Source organism: Pagrus pagrus (assembly GCF_965226575.1).
Source record: "Pagrus pagrus genome assembly, chromosome: 3".
In the NCBI taxonomy this organism is placed as follows: Eukaryota; Metazoa; Chordata; class Actinopteri; order Spariformes; family Sparidae; genus Pagrus; species Pagrus pagrus.
In genome coordinates this window covers 1,746,657-1,767,319 of record NC_140187.1, presented here as the reverse complement: position 1 = coordinate 1,767,319, position 20,663 = coordinate 1,746,657, and the positions used below count along the sequence as shown (strand labels likewise).

The 20,663-nt window shown below is 42.2% G+C and overlaps 1 protein-coding gene across 1 annotated transcript; it reads right to left on the bottom strand.

Annotated features, from left to right (window-relative positions):
* Nucleotides 1-12,860: 12,860 nt before the first annotated feature.
* oser1 (oxidative stress responsive serine-rich 1) lies at nucleotides 12,861-18,501 on the bottom strand. Its single transcript, XM_084348769.1, has 4 exons — nucleotides 17,945-18,501; nucleotides 16,832-16,941; nucleotides 15,445-15,561; nucleotides 12,861-14,283 (listed from the first exon to the last, which is right to left on the bottom strand). Exons 2-4 carry the CDS (start codon nucleotides 16,906-16,908, stop codon nucleotides 13,359-13,361), a joined length of 1,119 nt encoding a protein of 372 aa, XP_084204895.1. The 5' UTR covers nucleotides 16,909-16,941; nucleotides 17,945-18,501; the 3' UTR covers nucleotides 12,861-13,358.
* Nucleotides 18,502-20,663: the final 2,162 nt, after the last annotated feature.

Here is a 20,663-nt window from a genome sequence, read left to right as displayed (position 1 = left end):
GTTTTGGGGCCAGACTCGTTGCTTTTTTACTCAAAAGTCGAAGCGGAGAATGACGTCGTATGACCACGATCCAGTAAAACAAGTCGGAAAACCAGTTCCTGTCGGGTTAGCTATTGTTAGGATTACCAGTTAATGACGACGGATCATGGATTATTTATTGCATACAAACATTACAGTGACACGTCGACAGACAGAAGCTGGACAGCACCGTGTGTTAGACCGACTTCATGAGACAGAAATAAGACAGTTTATTCTACCGCTTTCACGGCTGATGATGCGCGGAGCAGCCATCTTGGATTTTGAGGGCGAGTGGACTTTCCGATTCAGAAATCAGATCTTTCGACCGGTCACTTCCTGATATCTCCGCTGGCAGCTGCTCCCAGTCATGACCCCACATAAAATGGTGACTTGTGATTTTTATAGTCAGTTTTTCCTGCAGATTAAACAAATGAGGTGCAACATGATACTCTGTGAGCTTTACAGGTGTTTTATTTTGATACCCTTGAACGGATGTTAACCCCTGTTTCCAGTCTTTCTGCTAAGCTAAGTTAGCCACCTGCTGGAGAAAGCAAACCACTTCTTCATCTTCTGGGCCTCGGCCATCATCGTTGACCCAGAACTTAAAGGTCCACTTTGTAAGAAAGTAGATTTTTGAGTCTCATTCCCGACTCATCGAACACTGATGCTTTGGGATGGCGACCATCCCAAAGCATCAGTGTTCGATGAGTCGGGAATGAGACTCAAAAACCTGAAGCTGATTGACCTGCACAGAGCCATCCAGCACCAGTGTCTGAACATGAGTCTGAGAAGAAGTGAAGATGGGCCCAAATGATCCGTAACTCTCAAAACTCATTCTGAAGTCCTGAAGCACAAGTTGACTTCAGGTTTCGACCAGAATAGAAAACACCAGAGTCGTGTACACAGATCCACTGGGCGCGTTCGACTTGGCAGGCTGCGGTTTACCTTTTGTTGCGGTGGAATGTGTTGGAACTTATTGCAATGGATCAAAGCCAGGCAGTGTCTTTTTTTTTTTTTTAAAGGCTTTAACAGGACAACAGGTTCAAAACAAACTATCAGTCATGTGGGGGAAGAGACAGACAGACAGAAGCAACAACTGAGACAGAAAATCAACATCGGCTCGTCTAATACTTTGATTTATAACCAACTAACGATGCTGCCATCAGCTTTATTCAGCAAACGCCATTAAACAACCTGACGAAAATCTCTGACGTGACTCGGCACAAATATTCACAGGCGAGGAAACGTTTTAAAGTTTTTGTTGAATTCAGTCTTGTTCGCAGACTTTCCTATCCCCGAGGTCACGACAGACCAAATGAAATGCACCGTTACTTTGAGTAAACTTGCGGATGGTTGGTCCGATGGTGGTTTGAACATGGAAACTTTATATATAAAAAAGGTCTAGTCGTTTTTAGACAATTCTGAAATATCAAATCCTTAAGTGAGCAGAGCGGTGGGTTTACTTTCTGTGAGCAGATTTGAATGAAAACCTCAATAACCTTTTGTGGAAATCAGTAGAAATAAAGAGATGGATTAAAAATCAATCAGCGTTCTGAGATCTGACTCCTGCACTGTCTCCTCTATTACAGTCTGAAGCCACAACATTACTGAAGCGTGTGTCACTCACCAGGTATGTTTACCACATGCACACAAACATGCAGTTTGTGGCAATTGTGTGTTTTTGTCTCTCAGTTGGTATCGTGCATAAACAGGAGACGCATGACTCATAAAAGCAGATGCCACAACATTTAATCCTACAAAAAGCTGTGAATAACAGTGACCCATGCAGCCTCTGTCCACCCGTCTGTTGCCGTCTTTACTCTGCAGTCCGCTGTGTGAATCATTTTAGTTGTGAGCTGCAGCTCTGTTGCCTCCAGTTGGTAGTCACAGTTTTCAGGCTGACATTTGAAAGTTTTATCCAGAACCAGCAGCTCTTTATCTCCATCTGTTGGTCCAAACAGCTGGTCCACAAAGCTGTGTCCACCCGACAGCAGCCACAGTATACAGTATAAACATAAAAGTAATATATTCATGCAGTCACATATTAAATATATTCATGACAGATCCTGTACATGCAGTCGCCTCTGTTTCTGGGAGTTATTATGAGGTGTTTTAAAATGTCAACAGAAGGTCACTGTGTACACATCTTAATAAGCAATAGAGTCATTGTCTTGTTTTAAAGTGAAAGAAAAAAGTGTCTGTGGTGAAACAAGCAGAAAAAATATCTCATGTTTAATATTTACATTTGAGTCATGTGCCTGTTTTCATCAGATGACAGTGACACAGCACCCTCTAGTGGAAACATGACATTTTTAAAAAAAAAGAAAAAAAACCTTGAGCAAAGAGAAATCCTGCTGTGTCGAAGGAAAGAGACACTAAGACTGCTGGTAAAAAGGATAACATTACTAATATATATCACCATAACACTTCCCCCAGTTGATGACACAGGGCCTATTGATGCCCTTTTTAAATGTATCTTAGACATCAAATCCTGGATGGCAGAAAATTTTTTACAGCTCAACCAGAGCAAGACTGAGGTTTTAATTATCGATCCTAAGGCCCAGGGAGAGAAACTTTTATCAAAACTGCAAACAATATCTTTAACTCCATCCAATCAGGTAAAGAATCTGGGCGTCATCTTCGACTCTGAGCTCAATTTTATTCCACACATTAAACAGGTTACAAAAACAGGATTTTATCATTTAAAAAACTTAGCCAGAGTCCGCCCCCTTCTCTCCCGTGCTAACACAGAGACGCTTATGCATGCTTTTATTTCCAGCCGTATTGACTACTGTAATGCCCTGCTTTCTGGTCTTCCTAAAAGAAACATCTTAAGTCTACAACTTCTACAGAACTCAGCAGCACGTGTTCTGACGAAGACCAGAAGGCGGGCTCATATTACACCGGTTTTAAAATCACTGCATTGGCTCCCTGTGTGTTTTAGGATCGATTTTAAGGTCCTTTTGATGGTTTTTAAATGTCTTAGGGGTTTGGGACCTTCTTATCTTTCAGAACTGCTTTTACCATATGAACCCTCGCGGACCCTGAGATCCTCCGGCACTGGCCTTTTGATAATCTCTAAAGCTAGAACACGAACGTACGGTGAGGCAGCTTTCCAGCACTACGGCCCCCGTCTGTGGAATAGCCTGCCGGAGGACCTGAGGGCCGCAGAGAATGTTAATATTTTTAAAAGCAGGCTCAAGACCCACCTATTTAACCTGGCTTTTAACTAATGTTTTATTCTCTTAGCCAATTTATATTTTATCCCTCTCTATTTATTTACTTTTATTTATTTATTTATTTAGTTACTTTTACTGTTTACTTACTTATTTATTCTTATAGCAGAGCTGATTTGAGCTACTTTTAGTGTTTTATTTATTTAACTTTCTTATTCCATATAGTTTTATGTAGTTTTTAGGTAGTTTTATGTTTGATGTTTTATGTTTTTATTGTCTCTAGTTCTTTTATGCTCTTATTCAATATCTCCAGTGTTTCCTCGGTGGGGGCTGTCTGCGCTGGGGGCTGCTTTCGGCCGTGTCTGGGATGTCTCTGTCTCGTGGCGAAAATCATCTGGGCTTGGTGGGGGACCTATGGCAGTGCTTAGCCGCGCTGCTGTGGGGCCCTCGCTGGCCTGTAGCTGGGTGGGCGCCCGAGTGGAGGTGTCCTGGCCTGGGCAGTGGGCGGCCCCTGGTGCAGACGGCCTCCTGTGACAGCGCTTCCTGACTTGGCGTGTGTGTGTGTGTGTGTGTGTGTGTGTGTGTGTGTGTGTGTGTGTGTGTGTGTGTGTGTGTGTGTGTGTGTGTGTGTGTGTGTGTGTGTGTGGTAGGGCGGGACGGGGGTTGTTTTTAAAACATGTAAAGCACTTTGTGCTACATTTTTAATGTATGAAAAGTGCTTTAAAAATAAAGTTATTATTATTTATTCTTTTTTGTATTACAAGTTTTCTGAATGATGTGTTTAAATGTGCAAATGAGGCTTTATCTCATTAAATATTTGCTGATTTGCATAAATGTCCCAGACAGAAATGTGATCATTGGATAAATCCAGCTTCAGCATGCTCATTTCATTTTGTTGACACATCAGAGTCAAACGTCTTTACAGAAGGACTTCTGAATGTTTCTTATTCTCATCCCATAAATAAATAAAAACAACAATGTTCTCCGCGTTTTTAAATAAAATGTTCTATGAATCAGGCTGTGAATTATATATGAACAAACCTCTCTGTGAAAAACGAAGCGGGCTTACACAAAAACTACTAAACAGATTTTCATCACACGCGGATGGAGGATGTGTCTCGGCCCAGAACAGACCCGGTTAACTTTTGGTGCGGCGCTGAATAAAGAAAGAAGGAACTGAATGAAGACGTGTTTCAAAAATGGCAAATTAAGTCAATTTGAATAGAAAAATCACTGTATACATATTATTATTGACACTATATATATATATTGACACTTTCAACGTTTTGGGTACAACGATGCTAAATGCTAACATGTCTAACAGGTCCGGTCACAGTTTAGCATGTCCCAGTCTTCTGTCTGTTGCTACAGCTCATCTTAGCTTCTCCTTCAGTTTCGTTACTTTTACATGTCCTTGAGACAGACAAAAAGGACGGACAGAGTAAGAAACACTGGGACCAATAAGTCAAATAAACGATATGCTTGGATATACATTACCAGTGGTGGACTTGGCATGTTTGAGGGGCAGGGGCGGTCTACTGGGAGGGCGTCCGAGAGGGCACTTTCACAGTGTTTTTATGAACATGGGGGCGAGGTCAAGCTGGTGACGGTGCTGGTCACTCCTTGTAGACGGACTAGCAGCTGACTTCTTCTTCCTTGAATAGTTCTTCATAGTTTGGAGCTTGTTTTGGCTCGTTATCCTGTTGGAGCTCCGTCCACAGGGTATGGCATGGTGCTGCACAACGGAGTGATAGTCTTGCTTATTCCTCTGATGTGCTGACAGACAGTGTTGAGCACTTCTCCGACATCTTTTCATTTGTTCTGCGTCTCACAAATGTTCTTCAATGTGATCCAAACACCTCGAACTTGGATTCTTCTGTTCATAGCACTTTATTCCAGTCTCAGATTTGGCTTTTTCTTTGCTGCTCTGCCTAGAAGGCCAGTATCCTGGAGTCGCCTCCTCTCCGTCAATGTTCGGACTGGTGTTTTGTTGTTTTCTCATTTCATGAAGCTGCCAGTTGAGGATCTGTGAGACTCTGAGGTTCACGTCCTCTTGCTCCCACTTCTGTCTCTATTCTGGTTAGAGCCCATATTACAGTATTACACACTGTTGTACAAGATCTTCAGTTTCTTGGCACATGGCCTTCATTTCTCACAACAAGAAAAGACTGAGGAGTTAAAGTAGCCATTTACCAAAACAAACAGAAGTGATGGTTGCTGATGGTGCTCTATAGCCTGTGAAGATTTTCCATAAAAAAACAGACATTTACAGCTAAAATAGTAATTTACCACAATAAGCAGTAGTGCACTGAATACATTTACAGACTGTGTTTTACATGGTGTCTCTTCTTTGTCTCTTGCTCATGTAAATATTTGCTTTTAGCTCTAAACTTCTGGACATTGGACACTTTGGGACATCAGGGAAAAAATAAACAAACTCATTCTTAACTTTCGTGATTATATCTGAGGCTGTTGACTGTGAATTTGATCTTTTATACAGTGTTCAGTCATTTAACCCACTGGTTCCCAAAATTTTGTGCAGGGCTCTCCGTCTGTAGATTACAATACTTTCTAAAGATTTTAACGCTCTGTGTTGAGGCTGTGTCCTTGCGTACTGACGTCTTCTTGTTTGGCTTTATTTGGTAGCCTTGCCGCGCCCTGCCTATTCTAACTCAGGGACCTTTCTACTATAGAAGAGGGTTTTTCAACTTTGTCTCATTTCTGAGGTGGATTCTGGGAAGGTTTTGTTTATTTCGGTATACGAATCTCTTAAAATGCTTGTAAATAAAAACTGTATGTATTTGAATGGTGTGAAAAGATGATTCCAAGACCTTCGACACACTGGGACGGAGAAAAGTCAACAAATACACCTCCAACTCTGCAGAGACCTGGTTGGTTGGTTCTGGCTTTAAACGAGGGAGCTGGTTGGACTTTATGTTCATACAGTCAGAACTGCCTGGTGATCAGTCTGCTGGTACAAACACACTTTGAGCCTCACAGATCATCCTGAGAAACATGGGCTCTGAACTCTCACAAGAAGAGTACGACTGGTTTGCCCGTGTCTATTATCAAGCTGCTCTGGACAACCCCTGCCTCCTACCAGATATCAGCATAGACGAGTCTCTGCTGAAATATTCTGGCATCGACTCAAACGCTGTGCTGCAGACCTTCTCTAATGAGCTGATCAACAGAGCTCCAGGCTTCATCGACAGGTTGGGATCGGGTTTGTCTCAGTTGACTCCAATCCCAAATGCTGTTGGACTGGGAGCGTTGGTGATTTCTATGATCTTGGAGATCGTCATGAAGAGCACCACTGGACCGACTGAGGATACATACAGCCTGCTGAGACGTGTGTTCGGTGAGGAGAAACGTTCAGCTGTCCGGGACACAATGTCAGAGTATATTAAGCGCCATCACACCTTCATGAGCAATGAGCAACGATTACGGGAGGAAATACATCAACTAGAAGCACAGCTGAGCATCCACCTGACCATCCTGAGAAACTCCCTGCTGCATGACGGACAGATGAGCACCCAGGGCTTCAAAATCTGGATCAATGGAGCCTCCTTCCACCTCCAGATGTTGATCCATGAGGCTCGACTGAACATTCAGGCCGGCAGACGTAGATCAGACTATGTTAATACAATCAACGCTGCCATCAGTTTGTATCTGCAGAACCTGGATGTTTTGCTGGAGAAGTACAAGAGTCACAACACCTATCCTTCATCATATGTGCCTTTTGTTCCATTTGCCCATGTAGACTGTGTTATAAAAAGCGAGAAATGTGATGTGATTATTAGTCCTTATCACTGCGGAGATCCTCCATTAAATGAGGGTTTTAGGAAACTTGTTTTCTCAAAGTTTGACTCAGAGTTGAAGAGTCATTTTTCAAATATCAGGAACAACCTCACCGCTCTACTGAACCAACGTGGTTCATTCACTCCGCCATCAACGTCTTAATACGGTTAAGTGAGAAGATTTCTGATCTACATGTTTTGTTGATCTGTTCTTAAAATCTGCGACTCAATCACGAGAATAAATGTTCATAATTCATGTCTCTGCATTTAATGTTGATTTAGGCTCAATGTGAAATGTTATGTTGAGACAACGCTGTGCTTACGCTGCACAACAGCCACTTGGTTAAGGTTTGGAAAAGTTTTTGTGGCCACAAACGCAGCTGGAAACCCGTCTCCTTAATGTTGGTGTGATATGGCTCCACACATGCAGATCTGAACGTAGTGGAGGGCTTTGCACAAATGTTGACTGCCAACATTTCATCATGGTGAATGAGTAGAGTGATGAACTTTATTCTGCTGCACAGAGATGTTTGTTGTGATGGTTATCTACTGATGATGCTCCTCTGATGCAGACACACTGCTCTCTTGTTACATGACATGTTTCAAGGCAAATAAAATACACTGATTTGAATAATATTTGTCTTGTTTTGTCTTTTTTTCCCAGTTGCCTCGTTAAAATTACATCAACTCCGTCTCCTCAGTCTGACCCTGTGACTTCTGGCGTTTTTTGTTTGCATAACTTCTGCTAGAAAGATCATATTGACATGTAATGTAGCGTGGCACAAGATTTGTCACAAGAACTGAATCAAAGTTTAACTACTGAACACAAGGTGTCTCCTTTTTCACTGTAAAGTCCATTGTTAGTGTGTTTTGCAGGACGTGATGTGTTCAGCTGAGATTAAATGTGAGCTCAGAGAATCTTTCCTCCTTCAGCAGATGAAGTATTAACCCTAACCCAGAACACACCAGGTTAACTTTTGGTGCAGCTCTGAATAAAGGAAGACGTGTGTCAAAAATGTCAAATTAAGTCAATTTCGATTCAAAAATCACTGTATACATATTATTATAGCAGAACATGAGCATTATTATTTGTGTCAGTAGTAAAGGGCTAAACTGCCTCCAGTGTAGAAAGACACTAAGAAACACTGGGACCAATGAGTCAAATAAACAATATGCTTGGATATACATTACCAGTGGCGGACTCAGGATGTTTGAGGGGCAGCGGTTTTTAAAAAAAAAAAGGGCACCAACACGCAGAAAGTCATGATTCATTCGTGGTGAAATGGAAAAGGTAGACTAGAGGTCACTATCTCACGTTTTATATACTGGGAGGGCGTCCGAGAGGGCACTTTCACAGTGTTTTTATGAACATGGGGGCGAGGTCAAGCTGGTGACAGTGCTGGTCACTCCTTGTAGACGGACTAGCAGCTGACTTCTTCGTCCTTGAATAGTTCTTCATAGTTTGGAGCTTGTTTTGGCTCGTTATCCTGTTGGAGCTCCGTCCACAGGGTATGGCATGGTGCTGCACAACGGAGTGATAGTCTTCCTTATTCACTTTTCCTCCAATGTGCTGACAGACGGTGTCGAGCACTTCTCCGACATCTTTTCATTTGTTCTGCGTCTCACAATTGTTCTTCAATGTGATCCAAACACCTCGAACTTGGATTCTTCTGTTCATAACACTTTGTTCCAGTCTTCTTCTGTCCAACGTCTGTGTTCAGTTTTCTTTTGCCCAACCTCATCTTCTCCTTTTTTTTGGCCAGTCTCAGATTTGGCTTTTTCTTTGCTGCTCTGCCTAGAAGGCCAGTATCCTGCAGGCGTCTCCTCTCCGTCAATGTTCGGACTGGCGTTTTGTTGTTGTCTCATTTCATGAAGCTGCCAGTTGAGGATCTGTGAGACTCTGAGGTTCACGTCCTCTTGCTCCCACTTCTCTCTCTATTCTGGTTAGAGCCCATATTACAGTATTACACACTGTTGTACAAGATCTTCAGTTTCTTGGCACTTGGCCTTCATTTCTCAGAACAAGAAAAGACTGAGGAGTTAAAGTAGAATGCTCATTTTTTTACTGCCAATGTTACTATACAACGTGACTTTAATCTAACTGACAAATGCCGATGCTCCAGATACTCAACTACCCTAAAAACGATCAAATTTTATTACTTCTTTAACCACAACAGTTTTGTTCTGTGCTGACGTGATTGCACAAGAGTTTTCTAATGATCACTGAGCCCTTCAACACGACAAACAGAAGTGATGGTTGCTGGTGGTGCTCTATAACCTGTGAAAATTAAAAATCAGACATTTACAACTAAAATAGTAATTTACCACAATAAGCAGTAGTGCACTGAATACATTTACAGACTGTGTTTTACATGGTGTCTCTTCTTTGTCTCTTGCTCATGTAAATATTTGCTTTTAGCTCTAAACTTCTGGACATTGGACACTTTGGGACATCAGGGAAAAAATAAACAAACTCATTCTTAACTTTCGTGATTATATCTGAGGCTGTTGACTGTGAATTTGATCTTTTATACAGTGTTCAGTCATTTAACCCACTGGTTCCCAAATTTTTGTGCAGGGCTCTCCGTCTGTAGATTACAATACTTTCTAAAGATTTTAACGCTCTGTGTTGAGGCTGTGTCCTTGCGTAGTGACGTCTTCTTGTTTGGCTTTATTTGGTAGCCTTGCCGCGCCCTGCCTATTCTAACTCAGGGACCTTTCTACTATAGAAGAGGGTTTTTCAACTTTGTCTCATTTCTGAGGTGAATTCTGGGAAGGTTTTGTTTATTTCGGTATACGAATCTCTTAAAATGATTATAAATAAAAACTGTATGTATTTGAATGGTGTGAAAAGATGATTCCAAGACCTTCGCCACACTGGGACGGAGAAAAGTCAACAAATACACCTCCAACTCTGCAGAGACCTGGTTGGTTGGTTCTGGCTTTAAACGAGGGAGCTGGTTGGACTTTATGTTCATACAGTCTGAACTGCCTGGTGATCAGTCTGCTGGTACAAACACACTTTGAGCCTCACAGATCATCCTGAGAAATATGGGCTCTGAACTCTCACAAGGAGAGTACGACTGGTTTGCTCGTGTCTATTATCAAGCTGCTCTGGACAACCCCTGCCTCCTACCAGATATCAGCATAGACGAGTCTCTGCTGAAATATTCTGGCATCGACTCAAACGCTGTGCTGCAGACCTTCTCTAATGAGCTGATCAACAGAGCTCCAGGCTTCATCGACAGGTTGGGATCGGGTTTGTCTCAGTTGACTCCAATCCCAAATGCTGTTGGACTTGGAGCGTTGGTGATTTCTATGATCTTGGAGATCGCCATAAAGAGCACCACTGGACCGACTGAGGATACATACAGCCTGCTGAGACGTGTGTTTGGTGAGGAGAAACGTTCAGCTGTCCGGGACACAATGTCAGAGTATATTAAGCGCCATCACACCTTCATGAGCAATGAGCAACGATTACGGGAGGAAATACATCAACTAGAAGCACAACTGAGCATCCACCTGACCATCCTGAGAAACTCCCTGCTGCTTGACGGACAGATGAGCACCCAGGGCTTCAAAATCTGGATCAATGGAGCCTCCTTCCACCTCCAGATGTTGATCCATGAGGCTCGACTGAACATTCAGGCCGGCAGACGTAGATCAGACTATGTTAATACAATCAACGCTGCCATCAGTTTGTATCTGCAGAACCTGGATGTTTTGCTGAAGAAGTACAAGAGTCACAACACCTATCCTTCATCATATGTGCCTTTTGTTCCATTTGCCCATGTAGACTGTGTTATAAAAAGCGAGAAATGTGAAGTGATTATTAGTCCTTATCACTGCGGAGATCCTCCATTAAATGAGGGTTTTAGGAAACTTGTTTTCTCAAAGTTTGACTCAGAGTTGAAGAGTCATTTTTCAAATATCAGGAACAACCTCACCGCTCTACTGAACCAACGTGGTTCATTCACTCCGCCATCAACGTCTTAATACGGTTAAGTGAGAAGATTTCTGATCTACATGTTTTGTTGATCTGTTCTTAAAATCTGCGACTCAATCACGAGAATAAATGTTCATAATTCATGTCTCTGCATTTAATGTTGATTTAGGCTCAATGTGAAATGTTATGTTGAGACAACGCTGTGCTTACGCTGCACAACAGCCACTTGGTTAAGGTTTGGAAAAGTTTTTGTGGCCACAAACGCAGCTGGAAACCCGTCTCCTTAGTGTTGGTGTGATATGGCTCCACACGTGCAGATCTGAACGTAGTGGAGGGCTTTGCACAAATGTTGACTGCCAACATTTCATCATGGTGAATGAGTAGAGTGATGAACTTTATTCTGCTGCACAGAGATGTTTGTTGCGATGGTTATCTACTGATGATGTTCCTCTGATGCAGACACACTGCTCTCTTGTTACATGACATGTTTCAAGACAAATAAAATACACTGATTTGAATAATATTTGTCTTGTTTTGTTGTTTTGTTTTTCCCCAGTTGCCTCGTTAAAATTACATCAACTCCGTCTCCTCAGTCTGACCCTGTGACTTCTGGTGTTTTTTGTTTGCATAACTTCTGCTAGAAAGATCATCTTGGCCTGTAATGTGGTGTGAGGGCGTGAAACAAGAGTTGGAGAAGAAATTCAAACCGTTGTTTTAACATTTACAATATTAATGAGGTAATAATACAAACTCAAAAACTGACTGAATAAACGAGCTGTTCTCAGAGGAGAATAAGGTCCCAGAACACTGTATGAAGCTAGAAAGGTGGCAGGGTCCGCCACATATAAACAAAGTAAAACAGTATAAATTGTGTTGTCCTTTTTATGGTCAGTTTGTTTATTTAGTTTGTTCAGGTATATAAAATATTCTGGTTAAAACTAAAGTGCAGCTTTAACAGCTTAATGTAGTTGTGAAGTTAATGTGTGTTCGCTCACTGTGCTGTGAATTCATTAGGAGACACGATGTGAAGTTCAACCAGCATGCTGATGATCTTCATCTGTAAACTGGTTGTTGTCACCAGACGAGATTAATTCCACATCTTTCATTTGTTTTATTGACGATATAAATCTCTGGAGGTCTCTGAAGTTTTTCTGCAAGTGAGTCACAACTTCCTCTGGGCAGCACATCAGTTTAGTTTGCTACACAGACTGTTTGCTTGCTGTGTTCTTGGCTCAGTGATAGTTTAACTTGACCACCTGATCGTTTAAAGGCAGCTTTACCACAATCACCAACATCTCCCTTTTCACTGATTCCTCATCGTGTTACTATCATATTATTATTTTGTTATATTAACTGTGTATCGTGGCACGTTTGTTTCTGGTTTACAGTTGTTCTTCTGTTTGGCTCTGAGCATGGCTTCATGACAGCAGGGCAGGAGGAAGAAGAAGGAAGTGTTTGTTGTATCTGAGGAGAGGAGGCTGCAGAGACCAAACACCAGAGATTCAGTCAGATTCACATCATTTACTAACATTTTATACCTGACAACAACAGAGCCACGAGTCAGTGTTGGGATTTTGACGCAGATGTAGAGTTTCATTGTGACCAGCAGAGGGAGACATCAGTGTCGGGACAGACGGATCATCAGGGACGATATTCAGCATTTCATTTAAAACTGTTAAAATTAAATAAATTAAGTTTAAAGTGTTAAAACATTGCTTTTTATTTCTCAGCTTTGTTTAATAGTTATCACAATTGAGTTGTCAGTTTGATTCCCATAAATTCCCCCCGCTTCAACAGCCCGGGTTAAAATATAAATGTGCTGAAAATGATCACAGGGCCAGAATGAGGCTGTTAAAGGGCCGCAGCTTGAATATGTCTGATATAAACTGTAGTGAATCTGGTTTGACTGAAGACACGCTGACAAACTTTCCAACAAACACAGTTTGCTTCTTTATTGAGTGAAGAATGAAATCCAGACAGGTGACGATCAAGGTCACAACACCACAAACACTTGGCATCACAAGTTTGCATCTTCCCGCTGTTATCTCCGTCTGCGACACCCTGCACCAAGAGCTTTGGCAACTTCATTTATTAACTGAAAATTAAACTTAAACGGAGCACAAAAAAAAAAAAAAAAGGCTGAAAGTCAAAACTAATGAGAAGTAGTCTGCGATGATCCGATTCTGTCAGTTCTAGTAAAAGGGGGAGGGAAGGGGTCCAAACAGGGCGGGGACAATGGAAACATTTCATCCTGGGTTAAAATCAGTTACCGTTGTATATTTAAATCACAACTCTCATGCCTGATCTTTTCTTCTACCCACTACTGACATTCCTTCGAGGCCACCGTTTCCCTCAACAACAGAAAAAACCTCTTTACCGCATTATTTCATTATCATATTATAATAATAATTCTTGCTTTATTTAAGTGTACATCATCTCAGCCATGTGTGACATCTTCTTGGGGATGTAGAGATAATACTCCATGTATCCAGAAAGGTCCTCTATTGTGATGTCGTCGACGTAGGCCCGCGCCTGCTCCGAGCAGGAGCGAGGGGAGCCCGACGAAAGTGATGATGGTGACGCAGCTGTGGCAGCGTTACTGTTGGTGCTGAGAGTTCTGGGGGCGTCCTCGTGGCTCGGCAGGCTCCTCTCGCACTCTGAGATGACGTTTCGGAGCCCGGTGAAGGAGTAGACCTCCACGCCAGCCCAGCCCTGATGATTGGACTGGCACTGGCACTGACATTCAGCCTCCTGCCGGCTCTCTTTCTCTGAATCTGAGCTCTTTCTCCAGGCACAGGAGCAGGGAGCGTGGGGACCGTCTTCTGAGCCGCTGCTGTGGAGCTCTGATAAAGCTCGGAAGTCAGCGGCTTCCGCAGGTCCAGATATCCGAGGTGCTCCTGCTCCAGACTCTGCTCCGTCACAGGCACTTTTCTCTGGGCCACTCTCCTCACTCGACTGGGCGTCTGCATCCTGCCTGGCTGCTGGTGCCACAGTAGTAATGACATTGGGGATCTCTTGAGAGGAAACCACAGCTTCAATCTGTGTCTTATACCCAGCGCGAGATCCAAAAACCAGAGGGGAGATGTGGCCGGGAGTGCCTGAAGAACAGAGCTCTTTCTGGGCTGGGACGGCTACAGAGGAGGCCGTTCTTCCATCGACCGCGGGACGAGGCTCCACAGGCTCGGGCACGGCCAGGCGCTGGTGCTTCAGGCAGCCACTAGAGGTCGACAGTGCAGACGCTGCACTGCTGCTGCAGTAGGTGAACTTTGGAGGGTGGAGGATGGGGGACTTGGACCTGCGACGCCGCTGGGTTCTGGAAGCTCCTCTAGAGGTTTTCCTCATACAGCTGAAGAGAGAGGGGACAGGAGAGAGACAATGATGGGGGAAAAAAACATTTTGTAGTCATCAGTTTATTTCTTCATCTAAAAAAGTCTACCGAGTTAATTAGACGTCATCGTCAGTGATCTGTCTAATAGTTTTTGTGGAGACCAACGTGAAACACCAGAACAACATGAAAACAGATGAATCTCTTTCTTGTGCTCTTCTCTGTTGGCAAACAACAAAACTGCATCACAGCTGACGTCTGATGAGTGGGAGACGGCCCAGCTGACTCAACCATTAGTCACAATGTCATCGGACAAAAACAACAAGAATACAGGCTGAAGAAAACAGCTGTTGAGCGATTGTACTGATGTTTAAAATGAGAGATCACAGAGAAACTTAAAATACAGTATATATTGACTGCCGGCCTTCGGCTGATGTGAAGCCTCCACCAGGCGTTGTTTTGGCAAAGTTGTGTTTTTCCTGTAAAAACAGGCAGCTAGGGAGGGACGCAGCCAGCCAATAGGGCTGAATCATTACTTCCCGTTCCCCTCACCATGGTGCTGGCGGTCTGCCGACTCTGGCCGGACTGGTTATTAAGACTGGGAGTCAAAATCTCGTCATAACTACCAAAAAGGATATATTACATATTAATGTGGCATTGTGTGCGTCTTTGAAGAAGCTTAATTCCACCTCAAGAGGCAGATTCTGCCGGCGTCTGTCAGCAGGTGTGTCTGCTCATAAATAACTCAACGATCAGTTTTTACTGCCTATAAAAGTCTTTACAACATATTTATTGTACACACATAACTTGTTTTGTACTTCACCAGATAAAGCTGACTGGTGTAAGAACATACAGTGTCATGTGTTGTGGAGCACTTACAAAATGTTTAATATGTTTGTTCAATTGTCAGACGGCTCGATCACAACGCCTCTGTCCTGTCCTGTCTGGTGCTGCTGAATATAATCTACAGAACAAAACCTACCTCCTCTTCTCTGATTGAATTCTTAGCTACGTCAAAATGTCACAATTTTTGTCAAAACAGCACAATTAATATAACAAGCAGGGCTTTGTAACGCAGTGGTTTAAGACCAAAACGCTGCCTACTTCATCACAGCCTCAAGATTAAACCTGCTTCGACAAGGCGACACGTCTACCAGCTGAGCGGTGACCACCTGAACCTACCCGTGCCAGTTGTCCTTCGGGCAGCTGAGTTTGGGCTTCGCTCCGCTGGTGTCGAGACCAGCGCGTGATGCTGCTCTGGGAGCCAGCGCCTCCGAAACACTCACAGCTCCGGGTAAACTGGAAGGAGAGAAACACATGAACTTTTAGGAACTTAATCGGAGCAAGTGTGTTAGTAACCACCAAGCCCTCAGCAACAAAACACACACATCCATTCTCCGGCTGTCATTAAGACCCGAGTATGACTATAAACGTGCTGAATCGACTGAGATCTGATTTAAGTTTAGAAACAGATGAATCCAGTGACCGCCTCCGGCAGAGGCAGAGATCGGGAACCGGTCATGACGCAGAAACTGGAACAGAATAACATTAACTTAACGCTTCTGCGTGACCTCCACAGTCTGGACGTGCTTTGTAGCTGATTCAAACCAGCAGGAACTACTTGTGATTTAAATCGTCCATTATTTTTTTCAGTGGCCAGTGTAAAGAAAAGGGGAAACATAAGAGAGTATCAAGGCAGCAAGACATTTACAGGGTGGCAGCGATCATCACGAGGATTGAATGAAGATATGAGAGTAGAACTGATTTCGGGCAGCAGAGTTCATCTTTCTTTTCCAACTTTGAAGGTGACAACAGCACAGAACAGAAAAGACATCTGATCTGTTCAAACTGAATTAAATGATTAAAAAAGTTGAAGTTTTGTAGATTATAAAACGGGTGTGACGGTACGCGTGTTCGTGTGCAACTTTCTCGGTTCTGTACTTGTTGAAAAATCCATTTTACCCAGAAAATGTACCAGTTGTTTGGCTCAACCCAGTTAACCACAGTCTTGTACCACATCTGTTTGACACCACAGGGGCTGCAGCTGAGGATCAAGCCTGAACTGTCATACACGCCATAAGAATACGTCTAATGTAGTGATTTTTGTGACAGCGCTCCTTCCTGCGTTTAGCAGTTGTAACTGTCTTAGTTTTAGCCCAATCTATGTGATTAACTACTTCTGTTTGTCTAATATTATAGTTTGCTCTTTTATACAACATATTCTCTCTGCTGCCAATAAACTTGTCATTGTTTGTGATTGGTCAGATGCTGCTAACACCTCCCCTTTTATGTGAATCTTGGTGTGACTGCGACCTTTACGGAGTCAAACTGTTAACCAACATTTTCCAGCTGATGTCGAGTTTGACTGTGATAACACTTAAACACGTCATTAAGGAGGGCATCGACCGAGTGTGTCGATTAGCAGAACGAGAGAGAAAAGAGCGAGATGTCCTCGTTGTCAGAGTGAGTTGTAGCTATCGTGTATGTGAAAATAACAAACTAGCATCTCCTTAGTGACAGGTCAGTGAAGAGGTCAGTGGTCTGATCAGTACAGCTAGCAGATATTTACCTCTCAGCATCAACCCTCAGCTTTTTAAAAGCTGTCTGCAGTGTTTCCTCCTCACAGTCTTTCCCTCCTGCCTCCATGGTGGGAGGAGGCTGCTCCGACCAGCCACCCAGCTACAACACAAACACACAACAGTCAGTCAGCACTGAAATACAAATGATTACAGTTCCCACTGTTGGAGGTAACGAGTTACAAAAGCAACACGTCCAAGTAATACATTTCTTTTAGCAGTAACAGAGTAATGCATCACGTTCCTAATAATATTTCAGTCATGTTTTACTGCAGTTATGTAACGTAACAATCCAATATATATTTATTCCTATCTCATAATAAATCAGACTGTGATCCTTTGTCCACCTGCTCATCCCTGTGACCTAGACCATTATTTTATTTGAAAAGATCTCGGCTATTTAACCGCTCTATACATTTAAAATGAAGTAACTGGTAGGGATGCACAATATGGATTTTTCTGCACTTGTTAAGAAACCCTAAAAGCAGTTGTGCTCTGTAGTATCGGCTATAATGTCTTCATCTGACAATAACCGATAATGTACATTTTCCATTATCGGGCCGATAATTTATTTGTCTGATTTGTATCTGCCTCCTTAGTAACTAGTAATATATTGCATTTTGAGAGTAACCTGGCTGAACACTGACAGTTACATGCTACAGTTTCATTACAGACGAGTCCCAGGTAGGAAGGTTAAATACACGGGGACCATCACAGTGATCAGCTGTGGAAACAGAGACGGTGACTGACGCGTTGTTTTGGCATGTTGCTCATGTACCAATCTGTTTACCAGGCAGCATGTGAGTGACGAGCTGATGTTTCTGGAGCTTAAAAGAAAACACGAGATTTGTTTAAACTGCAGTTAAACTATTAAACTGATGAGAGTTAATCACACATCTGTATGATCTGCTAGTTGAACTCAATCGTCCCTCAACAAACCCACAGCGACAACATGAACCGCTGTAAACAGGATTTCATAAGCACTCCCACCCTGTTGGCTAATGCTAGCAAGCTGCTTTAGCTGCTAAGCTAACAGGCTAGCTGGCCACGGAGCGTCGTTTTCTGAGCCCTTTACATTCAACTTAAACTCTGGAGCAGATACTCACGGTTCAGGATATCCTGGTCGCAGTAAAGAGAGATAAACCCAGGGCATAAAGGGTGTTTCTCTCGCCACAGGCCCTCAGACGTTGACTAGCCAGCGAGGCTAGCGACAGCTAAGGTAAGCTAAGGGGACTGACAGGCTAGCTTGGACGGCTAGCTCCGTGTTCGCGTCTCCGCGGAAAATAAAGACCTGTGCCTTTATCAAAACAGCGCGCAGGGACGGTCGGAACCGAACCACGACGTCTCTCACAGATACACACGGGTTGTGGCTGACGGCAGAGGCGGAGGACGGACGGACGGAGAGGCCGAGCTTTCTTCAGCTTGTTTACAGTCGATCAGTCGCAGTGACTCTGCAACAACACGCAGCTGCTGACGTAACCAGCCAGAAAAGCGCACCCTGACGTCACTGTGTGCGGCTCGTACCGCTCAGAGATCAAAGTTCAGCTCCTCGGCTCTCGGAGCAGACACGCAGTTCATCCCGCACACAGCTACTGTCTCCGTGTCCATGTCCTGACAGCTCGGAGGCCGAGGACATGCAGAGTGGATGAGGGGACAAGTGTTACGTCACTGTTATATAACAAAGCAGAACAAAGCCTGAAAACAGCAGATCAGATCCATATGAGAGGTTCTGGTCCCACAGGAACCAGCTCACCTAACAGCCACTGATCTCAAGTTTTTCTTCAATTCTGGAGTAAAACTATGGAACAGCTTGAATGTGGAGTTGAAACGATGATCAAACATGAACCGGTCTGAAAAAATTTACAAAAACATGATTTTCTCAAGGAACAGGGCTGAAAAAGGGCTTTAAAAAAGTGGTTATGACGGTTATTGTATTGGTTGTTCAGTTATGTGTTTTTTATTTGCTGTTGGGAATGTAAGTACATATATATGTATGTATATATGTATTAATTAAGATGGTAGTACATGTTTATAGAAGACAAACAAAATCAATATATAAGTTGTAATATATAAGATAAATGGTTGATCATTTCAATTATATTTTGCAGGACATATTTTATTAGAAATTATATGTATCTACATTAATACTGCACAGAATCTAAATTTGGTTGCAAGAAAGTGAAAACCAGTTGAGATATTAATGTTTTGAAAAAACAGATTCTTTGGTCAGGTAAAAAAAAAGATTCCTGTTATTAATTCGATTACTGTAAAAATTCAGCAACAACTATTTTAATAAATACATGTTGTTAATGTCTCTCTTGGATGTTGAGGACAAGTTTCAACCCAATCCAGTGAAAACTTAGCGATCAGTGTAGCTTTGAATACACAAACAAACAGCCTGTTTCTTCATGGATGATTACTGAACAGATCTACAAATATCTTGAAGAATAATCGTAACCTTTGACCCAAAAGTAGAGAAGAAAATGTGGATAAACACATTAACTGAACATTTTCCCCCCTCTACTCGCTGGAGTCACGAGCAATACACAATCATGGCAACAGCGCCATCATGTGGTAAAACAGGAAAAGAGCATGAAGACAACGTTAATATCCAAAACAAGGAGGAACACATGAGTCAAACAAACAGGAAGAAAGAAAGCAGGAACAGGAAGAGCAGGAGGATGAATGTAGATGAAAGTCTGACCAATGTTGTCAGTCATCAGATCAGGGTGAGGTAGTGGACGCATAATGGTTCATTTCCTGCAGAAAAATTAGGTTTTTGTCAGCAAATGTGCATTTTTTACATTAAAGGAGTTGTTGTTATTATTATTATTATTATTATTATATTTTTATTTTTTATTTTTTTATTGCATTTATTGTTAGATTTTTTAATGTTATTTATTTTAAGGAGAGGGATATTTTTCAAAATATTATAAAAATATATTAGACTTAAAGGTGAAGAGAAAGATCTTCATTGGCTGATTTTTTTTCTGCCTAAACAAACTAAAAAAAACAAACTCGCTTTGTTTTCATGACTGAATAAACAAACTGACCTTAAAGGACAACATAGTTTATACTGTTTTACTGTGTTTATATGTGGCGGACCCTGCCACCTCTCTAGCTTCAAACAGTGTTCTGGGACCTTATTCTCCTCTGAGAGCAGCTTGTTTATTCACTGATGGACAAAGTTTGTGTTATTACCTCACTAATGTTGTAAATATTAAAATTCTGAGTTTGAATTTCTTCTCCAAAACTACGCAGTGCTCCTTTAATGTTTTTCCAGAGTTTATAAGTGAGTCTACGGGTTTTAAATGACTGAAGTTGCAATTCACAAAATAAAACACATCATGATAATAGTTTGTGAAAATTTGAAGAAAAATATAATTTATAGCTTATTCCAGATGTCTGTAATTTGATCCTATAATCTATCAATAGGTTTGTCTTTTGTTTAGCATTTCCTTACTCTGTTTTAAAATCCCCTTTTCTCTTCTGTATTGTTATACTATAGGCCTACTATAGTCAAAGAATAGTATTGAGGTAGATTGACCTATTCAATTTGGAATAATGACTATTTAACTCACCTTAAACCTTAAAATAATGTCTAAACAAGATTATTGATCATATTATTTTACTTTTCTCTCTCTGGCCTCCGTCACACGGCTCTAGCAGTGCCACTGTGAATCGTGGGTTTTTATTATTTTGATAAAGAAACGTAAACAATAACTTAAAATAACTCTTATTTTATATTTTTCACATGCAAATACTTGATGTGAGCACGGGGCGGATGTGGCCCAATCAGACGGCGCCAACTGGACGTTGTTCCCG

Excerpts from the sequence above, each read along its gene's own strand:
- oser1 (XM_084348769.1), bottom strand. The coding sequence starts at position 16,908 with ATGGAGGCAGGAGGGAAAGACTGTGAGGAGGAAACACTGCAGACAGCT. Across the intron at positions 15,562-16,831 it reads CTGAGGGTTGATGCTGAGAG|TTTACCCGGAGCTGTGAGTG; the intron begins GTAAATATCTGC and ends CTCTCCTTCCAG. Across the intron at positions 14,284-15,444 it reads CCGAAGGACAACTGGCACGG|CTGTATGAGGAAAACCTCTA; the intron begins GTAGGTTCAGGT and ends CTCTCTCTTCAG.